This window comes from Carassius carassius, chromosome 20 (assembly GCF_963082965.1).
Source record: "Carassius carassius chromosome 20, fCarCar2.1, whole genome shotgun sequence".
NCBI lineage: Eukaryota > Metazoa > Chordata > Actinopteri > Cypriniformes > Cyprinidae > Carassius > Carassius carassius.
The window spans coordinates 14353801-14366239 of record NC_081774.1 but is presented as its reverse complement, the minus strand read 5'-3'; the positions used below and the strand labels follow the sequence as shown (position 1 = coordinate 14366239).

The 12439-nt window shown below is 38.0% G+C and overlaps 1 protein-coding gene across 6 annotated transcripts in view; it reads right to left on the bottom strand.

The window, feature by feature from the left end:
- Positions 1-385: 385 nt before the first annotated feature.
- Positions 386-12439, bottom strand: part of LOC132096423 (catenin delta-2-like) — an 88175-nt gene continuing 76121 nt past the window's right edge. For 4 of the 6 annotated variants that reach the window (XM_059501761.1, XM_059501763.1, XM_059501766.1 and 1 more), the window contains 9 exons: positions 11491-11676; positions 9789-9983; positions 9111-9261; positions 8045-8267; positions 6985-7069; positions 6567-6693; positions 3844-3975; positions 3496-3572; positions 386-2727 (listed from right to left, as the gene is read on the bottom strand). In XM_059501761.1, coding sequence (XP_059357744.1) covers positions 2482-2727; positions 3496-3572; positions 3844-3975; positions 6567-6693; positions 6985-7069; positions 8045-8267; positions 9111-9261; positions 9789-9983; positions 11491-11676 — 1422 coding nt within the window. In that variant the 3' untranslated portion in view covers positions 386-2481. The remainder of the gene's footprint in view (positions 2728-3495; positions 3573-3843; positions 3976-6566; positions 6694-6984; positions 7070-8044; positions 8268-9110; positions 9262-9788; positions 9984-11490; positions 11677-12439) is intronic. The other 2 variants (XM_059501762.1, XM_059501764.1) reach the window with 1 other exon arrangement.

Below are 12439 nucleotides of genomic sequence, written 5' to 3'. Positions count from 1 at the left end.
ATATCTCTCTGTGGGGGAAATGTAATGAAACAGTCGTGATGAAATCCTAACAGGAGCTCGCAGCTTGCCTGCCTGGCCTCTGATTGCTATCTAGGAATTCTATCAAAAAATACAATGAATTGAAAACTCACATCAGTACAACATAACAAAAAACCTGTTAGTGTGTTAGTGCTGATGTCAGGAACACAATAAATGCAGCTGAGTAAATAGATACAAGATACATCAGTGCTGTTCAAGTGTTAACATCTTTTTTAATGTATGTGGGCATATAATGTGAATATATATATTTGTAACCAAATCTGGCACTGAAATGTGCACCAGTCTCAAAGAAAACCCCCCAAAAAGGAAGAAATGACTCAGACACAGGACAAAATAAATGACAAAATGGCGATTCTCCATTACTTTATATAGCAGTTGCAACCTGGCTTTAAAAAGGTTCACAATTCTCTCAAACACTTTGTCTAGCAACAGAAAAAAAAGTTTTACTTACATCTTCAATACAGGTTGTCTGATATGTCTACTTTTTCACAGATATTTTGCTTGTTCTCAGATGTTTACTATCGATGGTGCTGAAGATATGTGAGTTTGGGGATCATCCTGAATCCTTGCATCTGACAATTACCTCTAAGTGTAAAATGACATGAAGGGAAGACCAGGGCCTGCTTCATACCTTCCTGAAATCTGATAGACTTGATGCTTAAGGTTTGATTACACAATTACAAAAGTGATAGGGTATTATCATTCTTTGTTCTTCGTTCAATCAGTAGAGGAATGTTCACCCATCTTGTCCTGCAATAAGATGACCTGAGATAAGGTATAGGCAATTTAAAAAAGAAAAAAAAAAATGAAAATCAAGGGGTGCATCTATATGCACAACTCTCCTTCTAGAGGATAGGTTGTGTAGGAATGATTGCTATTCATTTTTTAGTGGCATCCATTTAATTATGGACATGAAACGCATTCAAAACAGATTAATAAAAGGTAGCAATATAGGCCAAAAGGTTTTTGAGTATCGTTTTAGCACCTTTTCAAGTCAATATTAGAAGATTTATCACACCAGCCCTCACTGAGCCCTGGTCTCGCCTGTTTTACACAGCAAACAACATGACAATAGGAGGTCAACATCTGGATTAGAAATTAAGGTAAACAAAACCCTATGCTTTTTTTAACTAGCATTTTTTTTTACTTGCAATGTTTCTGCGTTAGGTGACATCCACATCTGCACATAAAAAGTATATATATTTTGTATTTATATAATATATATCCATACTCTATTGACAGATCTGTCTACGATGAGCTTAAGAACCACTGATCTTCTGGAAGAAAAAAGCTGATTTTGCAAATGTCTATTTTACAACACAGCGTCAAATAATTGTACATCTTTGGAGGGGAAATAGCTGTCAAAGACTGTGTCCCTCCTTTTCTCGTTAAAGTGTGAATGCTGCTGAAACACAATGTAAAAAAAAAAAAAAAGCATTTACAAATGGGCATTGACAGAACCAGTGACTTGTCGTTAAAAGTAATTTCAAAAGCAGCTCTACAGCACCCCTTGGGTCAGGGATTATCACATTTGGCACATAACCAAGCACAAATCACTCAATGGCTTGTGGAATGACCAGTCTTCATATTAGTTCAGTTGGGGGGGAAAAAATAGAAAAAAACACCTGACACCTTAAAATGTTCTGTATTGGTGGTAAACTCTGTCCAGGCAGTGATGCTCTGTCGTCAGTTAAAAGTAGTTTCCTCGCATAGAAAAATTGGGGAGAAAACACAGAGCAAACAACACTTCTGAATATACTTTCTGTTGCATTTCTTACCCATTGAACAGGATGCTGGAGTTCAGTGAGTGTATTTTCTGCTCTTTTAAAATACAGGAAAATAAAATGATATATTGAGCCACATGGGAGGACACAGTAGTCTCTGCGTAATATACACAATGCACCTTGTATCTACATCTGTAATATACAACAAGTACTTTACACCAGACTTAAGAAGTTAAAAAGGAGGTACAAAAACAAGCAAATAATAAAAAGAAATCAAAAAAGCTAGAAAGGCTAAGAGTGTAACGGAACACTCCATAAAAAGCATGGTTTAACATAAAAAAAAAAGTAAAAAATGTGTGAAAACTACTTTCTTAGCTTGTGTCAAATGCCGTTTTCTTGTGCTTCACGTAAATGTCCAATCTCCGTGCAACATATCTTCCGCTTTCTCATTTACATGTTGATTCCCTCCACCGCTTTGCAAAATACCAAAGTTCAAGTGGTCCTTTCTGTAAAACGCATGAGCTTCCTTCCTAAATCTTCTCTCTTCAAGCACTTTCTTAACCTCACTCATTGGCCGAGTGGTAGCCAATTGTGGTGCGAGCAGTGAATCGAACTGAAGGTTTACGTGTGTGAGATGTCTACTAGTGTTCATGCACATGCTGGGCTGGTCTCTGTGTAATGGTGTCCGTAGGCCAGCCTCCAGCCTGTCTCTGTGCCTCTACACCCAGGAGTCCGGTGAGGCAGGGTAGTGGCTTGTCTCGTAGTTGAGTTCACTGTACGGGCGGGATGCCGAATAAAAGTCCACGTAATTCCCTGTGGACTTCAGTCCCAGGTGCATGGTGCCGTCAGCGGCGGGTGGGGGGCATTTATGCGCTTGGTCCTCGTAGTACGGCTCCTCGAAGTTGGCTCCTGGAGGAGTCTGGAAGGGAGGGTAGGCCTCTGGAGGGTTGCCTTGAGCCGAGACCTGACAAAAAAAAAAAGAAAGCGTGCTTTTGGAAGTGACATAAATGTGTTATGTGGTAGTTCAGAAACTATAGGAATCTAATTTACAATTCAAATCAAGCGCTTTTCATGTAATAAAGTTTAAAGGCAATTAATGTATGTTATATAAAAGGTACTTCATCTAAACCAGTGTTTTCCAACATTTCTTGGCTTTGGTACCAAAAAAATTTAAAATCTCAAGTACTTCACGCACACCAAACCAGAAATGTGTTCATTTTAACTAATAACATACTGGATTATTTTATACTACGATTAATTTAATTCACTAATTTAATATAACATCTACTTGGTTTAAAAATTATACTTAATAAATAGCAAATATATTCTTCTACAAGCTTCATCCAGACAACTATAGTTTTCTTTATAAAAAGGAACTGAGATTAATTGGCTTAATTTTAATTTTTTATTTGTTTAACCCTTGATAACCTTGCATTTTAAACTAAAAAGCAAAAAACAAAGCATTCTTTGTATTCTTTCTAACAACTGACAATCAAAATACAATAAGTTCTAAAAATATAAATAATATCAAACAAAAAAGTTAAAAATAAAAAGTTAAAAAGATAAAAAATATAATAATAATATACAGATATATTTTATTTTACTATTATTATATTAATATTATAATAATTATATCAGTTGCCTTTGAAAAAAAAAATGTCCCCCTTTTTTGACACATGAAAATGTCAAGATAAGATACACGTTAGAATTCTGTGTGATGTCGTGAGCTCACCTGGTTATGTTTGATGTCATCACCAGGAGACATGTAAGCACCTCTGAACAGTGTAGATGTTCCACTGGAGATTTGAGCTGCAGAGACAGTGAATTATAAAGAGTCTCAGAGGACTGGCAGGTGCTTTAACTTTTTCTATTGCTACAGAAAATGTTGACATGAAACAGGTGTGCAGGTAAATGAATTACAGTTCATGACTTTTGTTGACACGCAAAGCTGAGATATCAGACACTTTTCCGTGGAATAACTGTTACACTGTTACTTTCACTAATCACAGCTCTCTCATGTAATTGGCTGGTTTGTCTGTCAGTCATATATGGAAGCTTTAACCTTCCTCTGCGGCCTCACCTGCCATGGCGTCTTTTCTGGAGGTGTGCTCGCCCTTGTTTCCATGGTAACCAGAATTGGTTCCAGTTGACTCATACTCCGTCTTCCTCTCCTTCAAGCTCATCATTTCTCGAGGGGAGGTGGGGGCACTTGCTAAAAAACACAGCAAGTCAAACAATAATGAGTGAGAGGGGAAAAACAGCCTGTTTGTTAAGGCCAAAGTATCTTGACATTTGAAGCACAATAAGATCTCATTTCATCAAGGGATCTTTTATTTTACATAAAAAACTAATTTACTGTAATGAAGCAATTCTCTTGTTGCCTTTTGAGACAAACAAGCATCAGTGCTCTCCTCCTAATTGCTAAACGGAATTGGTCAGGTAATTGATTGGTTTTGTCTGGGCCTCTTACTTGTTCCTTCAGCAATAATTTATTTCACCTTTCTTGTCAGCTTTGTGTTTTCTTGGCAAAGCTTTGGTTAGTTTAAATAAAGCTGTCTGTCAGAAAGTGAGATCCAAGTATTTCTACAAGGTGACACCTTTATAAAGGTGATTAACCAAATATTAACAGATTACTGCATAGTCCATGCACAATTTAATTCAAAAACATTAAAGTTTAACAAAATTATATTATATTTTATATCATACATATATAAATTCGTTGGAGAGGAAATTTGACAAAATATAACATAACTGTTGTAATTATAGTAAAACTGCAATAATGTTTTACCCATTAAAGCGTTAGTTCACCCAAAAATCAAAATTATGTCATTAATAACTCACCCTCATGTTGTTCCAAACCCATAAGACCTCGGCTCGGTGTTCATCTTCAGTTCTCTCTTCACAGCAGTTCAGTCAGTGTACTGTTTGAGTAAATTAATTACTCCGGGATATTGGTTTGTTTGAACTCAGAGGGAGTGTCAGCCACATTAAAAAAGTTAACAGCTTAAGTCATTTGTGGATTAATGCGTATTGGAGACGTGAACCGTTTAAAGCGATTCAGTTCGATTTGGTGAACTGGTTCAAAAAGATCCGGTTACATCGAATGATTCGTTCGCGAACCGGATATGACAAACTGCTTTGTTTTGAACTCTCTCACACAACAGACACGGAAGAGAAGACAATGATGCATAAAGTCGTAGTTTTTGCTATTTTTAGACTAAAATGTATTTTCGATGCTTCAAAAAATTGTAACTGACCCTCTGATGTCACATGGACTACTTTCATGATGTTTTTCTTACCTTTCTGGACATGGACAGTATACCGTACACACAGCTTCAATGGAGGGACTGAGAGCTCTCGGACTAAATCTAAAATATCTTAAACTGTGTTTGGAACATAAATGGAGGTCTAACTGGTTTGGAACGACACGAAGGGTGAGTTATTAATGACATAATTTTCATTTTTGGGTGAACCAACCCTTTAAATACTGCAATGGATTTGAATTTTCTCACACTCATAATTATCATAATTAAAACAAATATTACTATCATTTAGTATTATTTTATAATTTTTTTTTGTATTTTATGATGAATTTTCATATAGTTTCGAACAAGGGCAAGAGTACAATAACATTTATATGTAGAAGGCTACTGAAAAGTATCAAAATATAATAATAATAAAGTTTACAGAGTTTTAATGTGACCTTCATATAACGAAAAGCAAAATGAAATCTGTTCATGAAACCCCTGGGACATAAGCGTGAAGTTTACAGAGTTGATGAAACACACAATAATGTCCTCAGTAATTCAAGAAAAGATTATTTTACAACAAAGTACTTCATTATACCAGAAAGAGATACTTAACTCGTCATCATTTCATTATTTTGATGTTAATGAATCAGCTCTTAATGAAAGATTCTGTGTTTTTACTGTTTTTAAGCCTGACTTTGTTAGCTGGTATACGGTCTATGCTAGATGGCCATCTTAATTGCAAATGTATCAATTTGTATTTCCCAGAGAAATTGCAAATTGCACAATTTAAAAGGTGTGAGATTCTCATTTGGGATAGTTCCCTGCCACATTCTCCCAAGCAGCAGGTAGATTAAATATGCCATCTCTTTGTTTGTCCCATGATAGGTGAGGACATTATGAGCATTTAATAATCAGGTTGCCTCTAGACTACATTCGAAGAAACATAATGAGAATTCTGAATAAAGATTTACTACAGACTGGAGATGATGTGGCACTATTAATGCAGGCAAAAGATGAGTTCAAAAGCACAATTGACTAAAATAAACTTTGATATCTGAAACACAATTAGACAACAGACAGTGCCTGCTAAACAAATCGTGTTAATTAAGCAGAACAGACTCTTCTGTAGTGCTGTGTAATTAGGATAGGCATTGCGCCCTGACTGACAGTACTGTACTGTATTCTCCGACCCGCCGTCAGTTTGAAATTGACAAATATCAGGATCTTGACAGCTGTGTTCCCTCTATGATCACATAACAGCATAAGCCACACTCTTCTTATCTCCATTAATGTACTATTTTGGGATTAGTCATTATGAATGACAAATTCTCCCCAAACTGACTAGTTGATAAATGAGGTCAACTTGTTTTAGATGCTTTAATTATTGCACTCTCTGACAAATGTCTGACTACTTTATTTTGAAAACAAGAAGTTTTGATCCTTTCAAGTACTTTTTTTTATTCCTCCAATCTACTCCTGACAAGGAGATAAAGATATGGATGATGCAAATATGATATCAGTGATATCACTTGTTGTCAATACATACTCTCACCTGATCGATTATTGGGTGAGGTCCGCACAGGAGAGATAGATGGAGTGCGAGAGGAGGAATACGGTCGTTGTCTGTCTCTTTCAATTGTAGATGAAGAGCCAATGAAGTGATACTGAGAATAGCCGTCCTGCCATAAAAATAAGAGGAGCATGATCATCTGTTCATCCTGAATCTTCACTCATTAAAACCATTTGGTTATAAAACAAAACAGATTTTCATGCATTTGAAACTGAATTCCTTTAAAAAACTTGGATCAGATAAACCAAAGGGTCAGGATGGCCACTTAGCACCTGCTGGTAGATACTGTAGCTGCACCACTTGGCAGCAAAAAGCCTCTAACTGCATTGATGCCCATTTCAAAGTATATAGCTGCAAATGTAATAGATGTGAGAACAGCAAGGTCTTCTGAATGTATTACCTTTTTATAGAGGCTACGCAAATCTCTGTACTGCCACATGCTGTTGAGGACTTGAGACGCCGCCTTCACCACCTTCGGTGTGTGTCTGTAGGGAAACATAAAAGAGGAAATGAATACAACTCATAGCTCTATCTGCAATTATATAAGCAGTTTGAGTGAATTTTCAGTTTCTAATCCATTTCTGGGCTGTTAATATAATGGATTGCTTCATCTTTTTTTGCAAAGAGTGCAAACTAAATAAAACCCTGTGGTACAATACAGAAACTTTATAGAAAGTACTTTCTCAGCTATATAAACAAAGTGTTGGTAGATGTGGAAGAAAAATTAATTTTAGTTCAGCTCAATTTGTTCACAGATTTCTCTAAAGGTGATTAATTCTAACAGAAGATAAGCTCTAACGGGAACCATAAATATCACAACATCTACAGTAAATGCTGTGGCAATGAGTTTTATATTACTCTAGCATTCAAAAGTTCCAAAATGTCTTTTAAGCTTCACCATGGCTGCATTTATTTGATCAAAAATACAGTAAACTATAATATTGTGAAGTATTACTATCATTTTAAATAACTGTTTTCTATTTTAATATATTGTCATTTATTCCTGTGGTGGCAAAGCGGAATCTTATGCGTCACATGATCTCTCAGAAATCATTCTAATATTTCTGGGGAAACCATATTACATGTTTTCAGGATTCTTTGACGAACAGATGGTTCAAAAGAAATCTTCTGTAACATTATAAATGACTTTACTTTCCGTTTTTAACACTTTAACGCTTTAAAAAAGTATTAATTTCTTTAAAAAAAATGTATCTTACCACTTACTACCTAAACAGCAGTGTGTCAACCATAAAAATACCCGTTATCAAAGTAGTTTTTCCTTTTTCATAATACAGTACAGGAGAGGTAATGTATGGAAGATCCAGCATGTCCTTTACAAACTACTTTCCTTTCCATTTAAATATGCCTAATTCTTCGGGACATAACAGGGTTAAAATGGGGTTTTGTCTACACACTCTAATGTCTAATGTGATCATGTTACAGAATAATAAGATACTAACTTGTCTCCTTTGCTGCGGGCAATGCCGATGAGTTTCTCAATGCCGCCGGCGTCACGAAGAGCCTTGGTGTTCTCCATGTTCTTGGTGATGACTTCATGCAGAGCGCAGCAGATCGCCGTGATGGTGTCATCGGACATGCTCTTGCTGGCAACCCCGGTGCCAGTACTGTTGTTATTGTTGCCCCCCGGTAGACGGTGGACCAGATCCCTCATGGCATACTTGCCTATGGGTTGCGTGAATCAGATGAACGAAGAAGAAAAGTCAGAGAGGAGGGGTGACAAGCTTTTCAGAGATTTGGATTTGGATTGTACCGTCGGCATGCAGAGCTCTTTAAAGGCACTGAACCTCAAGGCTGCAACTGTAAATGCCAAAGCGTCCGATACACCCACATCACTACCCAGCAGCTCTATTACACTTAACGTGACCGCAAAAGACCCATTCCCACCAGGGAGCTAATTCTATCTGCAATGATCCGTGCTACAAAACCGGTATGCATTGAAGTTACATGAAAGAAAGGTTCCCATGAACACTTGAAGCCTTGCCCGATTCATCGCTGATTTCCTTAAATAATAAAGGACATTTGAACAGCTCTATCTGAAATGAGCCTGTAGCATCAGTATTCCAATGGTGCTACTGCCGTCTCGACATTCGTAGAGTTTTATGCCGGTCCTTTTGCCCTATATTCCAAAAGAAATTCACACGCCTTCGAACTCACACAGGGCCAAGACCAGACTGAAAGAGTGCGAGCGGTTGCCAGGGAGACAAGGGGGCCCATCAGAATACACAAACTATTAAAAAGATCAATAGTCTGTTAGTGTCGTGAGCAGCCTTTCAAACAATGGCACCTCGCCTCACTGCAATACCTGACTAGAAATGCTACACAGATGCCCTCGCTGATACACACATCACAAATATACACACTCACACACAAAAGGAAACAGATTTTGAAAGGCCTCCGGTTTACATGTAATTTAAAGGTACACGTACCTCTGCGGCATTCGGCTCTGCTGGAGTCAAAGAGAAAATGTTAGCTTGAGGCAAACACACTTCCATGTCCCAAACCTACCTATGAGCTCCTTGTTTCTCACATCAAGGGCCATGTTTCGGAGAGCAGTGGCCACGGCGCAAACCACCCGGTCATTGTCTATTCTCAGCAACTCCACCAGAATGGGCAGTCCTTTCTCTTTCCGAACTGCCGCACGGATGTACACCGACCACTACAGGCACATGAAACAGACAAAAGGGTGCCGCAAAATGATTATCATCACATCAGCTGAACAGAAACAGGGGCACTGGAATGAGGTTTTGGTATCAACATTGCATGAAATGTGAATTTAGTTCATTGCACTGTTGTTTGTTTCACTTTTTTGAGGAGGAAATGACAACAGAAGATTTTTTGAAGTGCAAAATTGCAAAATTTGACAGAATATCCAAGTCACTGTTTACACTTTCAAGACTTTGAGTGAGAATTCAGCTCTCTACATTGTATCCATTTGAAGATGCGAGTTTGAAGCCATCAGCTTTTTTACACTGGCTGTGTTCATTTGAAAGAGACTGTGTTCTCAGTATAAAGTTCACTATGTTCTCCAAATTTGTGTTAAGACATGTGTTTGCTGTTTGTAGAACTCCATGACCTTGACAGACAAAACTGAGGTATGAATGTGTATTAGTGTCAGTCATAATGGTGATGGGTGCCAGAGCCAGTTTGTTTGGTTCGTGGCTCTTTGGGTGCAGGGTTACTCACAGGTTTTAAGTTGGGGCCTACCTTCCAGCTACCCGCTGCCAGGTTCTGTAGAGCCCCAGCCGCTCCCTCCAGTGTGTCCGGGTTCGAGCACTCAGACAGTAGAGTGAGGTATGGTTTTACTATGGACGGGTGCCACAGCATCTGCAGTCCCTTCGGAGGGTCACTAGAGTCTGGGAAAGGCCCGACACCATCCCACTGAAAGCAGAGAAAGAGTGAGCGTTATTACAGTGTTACTATCAAGAAAAAGACTCATACACGGATACATTCCACAAGGTTACAAAACAGGGCCTGAAAAAAAAAAACAGAATAGACAAAGAAAGGAGGTGCTCAACCTTTATTAAATATAGATCATCAGCCTTGATTTAGTAAATTTTTTATTAATTTTCTTTGTGGCTTTGAAACCTTGTTAGCAATATATGTGATACTTTACCCTGATTTCTGTGATTTCTTTCTAGCAATAAAACAATACGTAAAAACAATAACCAAAGTAGCACGGACAAAACATATAAAAGGGAAATAATCACCAAAAATAGGAAACAGTGTTTCTAGAAGTTTACAGCAACCATTACTTCAGTACTCAGTGTCACATGATCCTTCAGAAGTCATTCTAATATGCTGATTTGGTGCTCAAAAACATTTCATTTTCACTGTTGAAAACAGTTGTTTTGCCTAAAATGACTGATGAATAGTTCAAAAGAACAGCAGTTATTTAAAATAGAAATCTTTTGTGACATAAATGTCTCAACTGTCACTTTTGATCAATTTAATGCATCTTTGCCAAATACATTTCTTTTGGGAAAAAATGGTTCTTGTTCGGATTTTACAACAATGAACTAAATATCAGCAAAAATGATAACACTATTGTTTAATTTTTAATAAAGACACTGTCTGTGGTTTAAATTGCTAGATACGGTGGCGATGGGACAGGCCGAAAATCACGATTTAACAAGGACGGAGGGGGTTTTACATAAAAAAACATGGGATTTGTGCCAAAGTGTAATGGGACACCAAATTGTACCCTATTCATTGAAAGTGCCAGATGCTATTTTATTTTTGCCCATTTTTAAAATAAGCACAGTACAGAGCCATCAGGAAATGATGTGAGAAGAGGGGGAAACAGGACTAAGCAATGTCATGAGCCAGACTAGAACTCATATTGCCTGCTAGAGCACAACAACCCAATGTGGCTCTTGCACTGATTATCATACCATAGTACGGAATGATTATTCATATACAGTAGTATTTACATGGCACTCCGAAGTAATTTGAAGAATCCCATAGTATTTATTGGAAATAACATGGTACTTTTTTGCTGCGTATTGAAATATTTGAAGATAAAGCTCACTGGTTGTTTAGGATACAGGGTAATTAAATAGACAGGGCAAACTCAACCGTCGCACAACCAGATGTGCATTTGCATCGTTGTTAAAGGAACAGATGACTCACAGACAATTTAGTTATTTAAAAGCCACAATGCAAAGTAATGCCACCTTTTACCTCGCTATTCATGCCATGCAAATGCTAAACAAACACTCCCGATGCCCTTATCTTCATCTGTTTTCAGAAACTAAATGAAATCAGCCTGGAAAATACGTAATTATTCACTGGAGGAGGACGAGTGTCGACGCAGGCGACCCGCACCCGAATGCTGCTAAGTGATTCTAATTGCCAGCAGCTGCAGGGATAAAAACCCCCAGCCCACCTGATCGTGGCTCTTCTTTTTCTTTTTCTTCTTGCCCCAGCAGCCGGAGCTCTCCGCATCCTTCCCGCTGGCATCGGTGCACAGAACCCCATCCAGCTCCTCCGATCCCATCTGCTGCCCCTGAGACGTCTCTGCCGCCAACCTGTAGGACAGGTTCCGCAGGATGCACACGCAGTTCTCGATAGTCTAGAAGGGGGCGCGTTTGATGCGCAAAGATTGGAGGGAAAACACGTTGTCAGATTACAAAAATTGCAAAACATGGAAACACACCGTAACACACCTCCAGTTTGACTTTATTTGACACAGCAAATATCTAAATGTCTTTTTGTATTTGCGAGACAATCTGTCCTCTTTGGGAAGGCTATGCATTATTGTGCTCTGAACTCTTAATAGTCTCTTGTTAGATTAGTCCTCTGGACGGACTCCAGTGGAGAGCTGGAGAACTAATCCTATTGTGATGAGCAGTGAGGCAGGAAAAACAAAGAGGACGACTTTGATCTTGTAAATGCTTTCAGAGGGATTAAAGTGTGACGCTCTTTATTCCCCCTCATTCAAACTTGTTCTCACAAAGTATTATGCCAGTAACAGAGACCTCTAGAAAATCAAACAAAAATTCAATATAGAGAGGTTTGTCACTGCATGACTTGATCTGCATAATTACCATAAAGTTTGCTTAAAAGCGAACGCAGTTATTGTTGTTTTTTTTTACAACATTGTTGGTGGTAAAGCAATTAGAGGAGTCAAAAAAAAAAAAAAACTTAACTGTCTGTCTTATACAACATCTATGTCCCTGCTTGAAAGATAAAATACTGGACCAGTTTAGAAGCATCCAAGATGGTTTTATCTAGATTTAGTTGAGAAATGCTAGGGATTTCTTCTGTTGAACACAAATGAACATAATTTGAAGAATGCTGGTAACCACACGGTTGACTATGGAAGTCAATGCCTC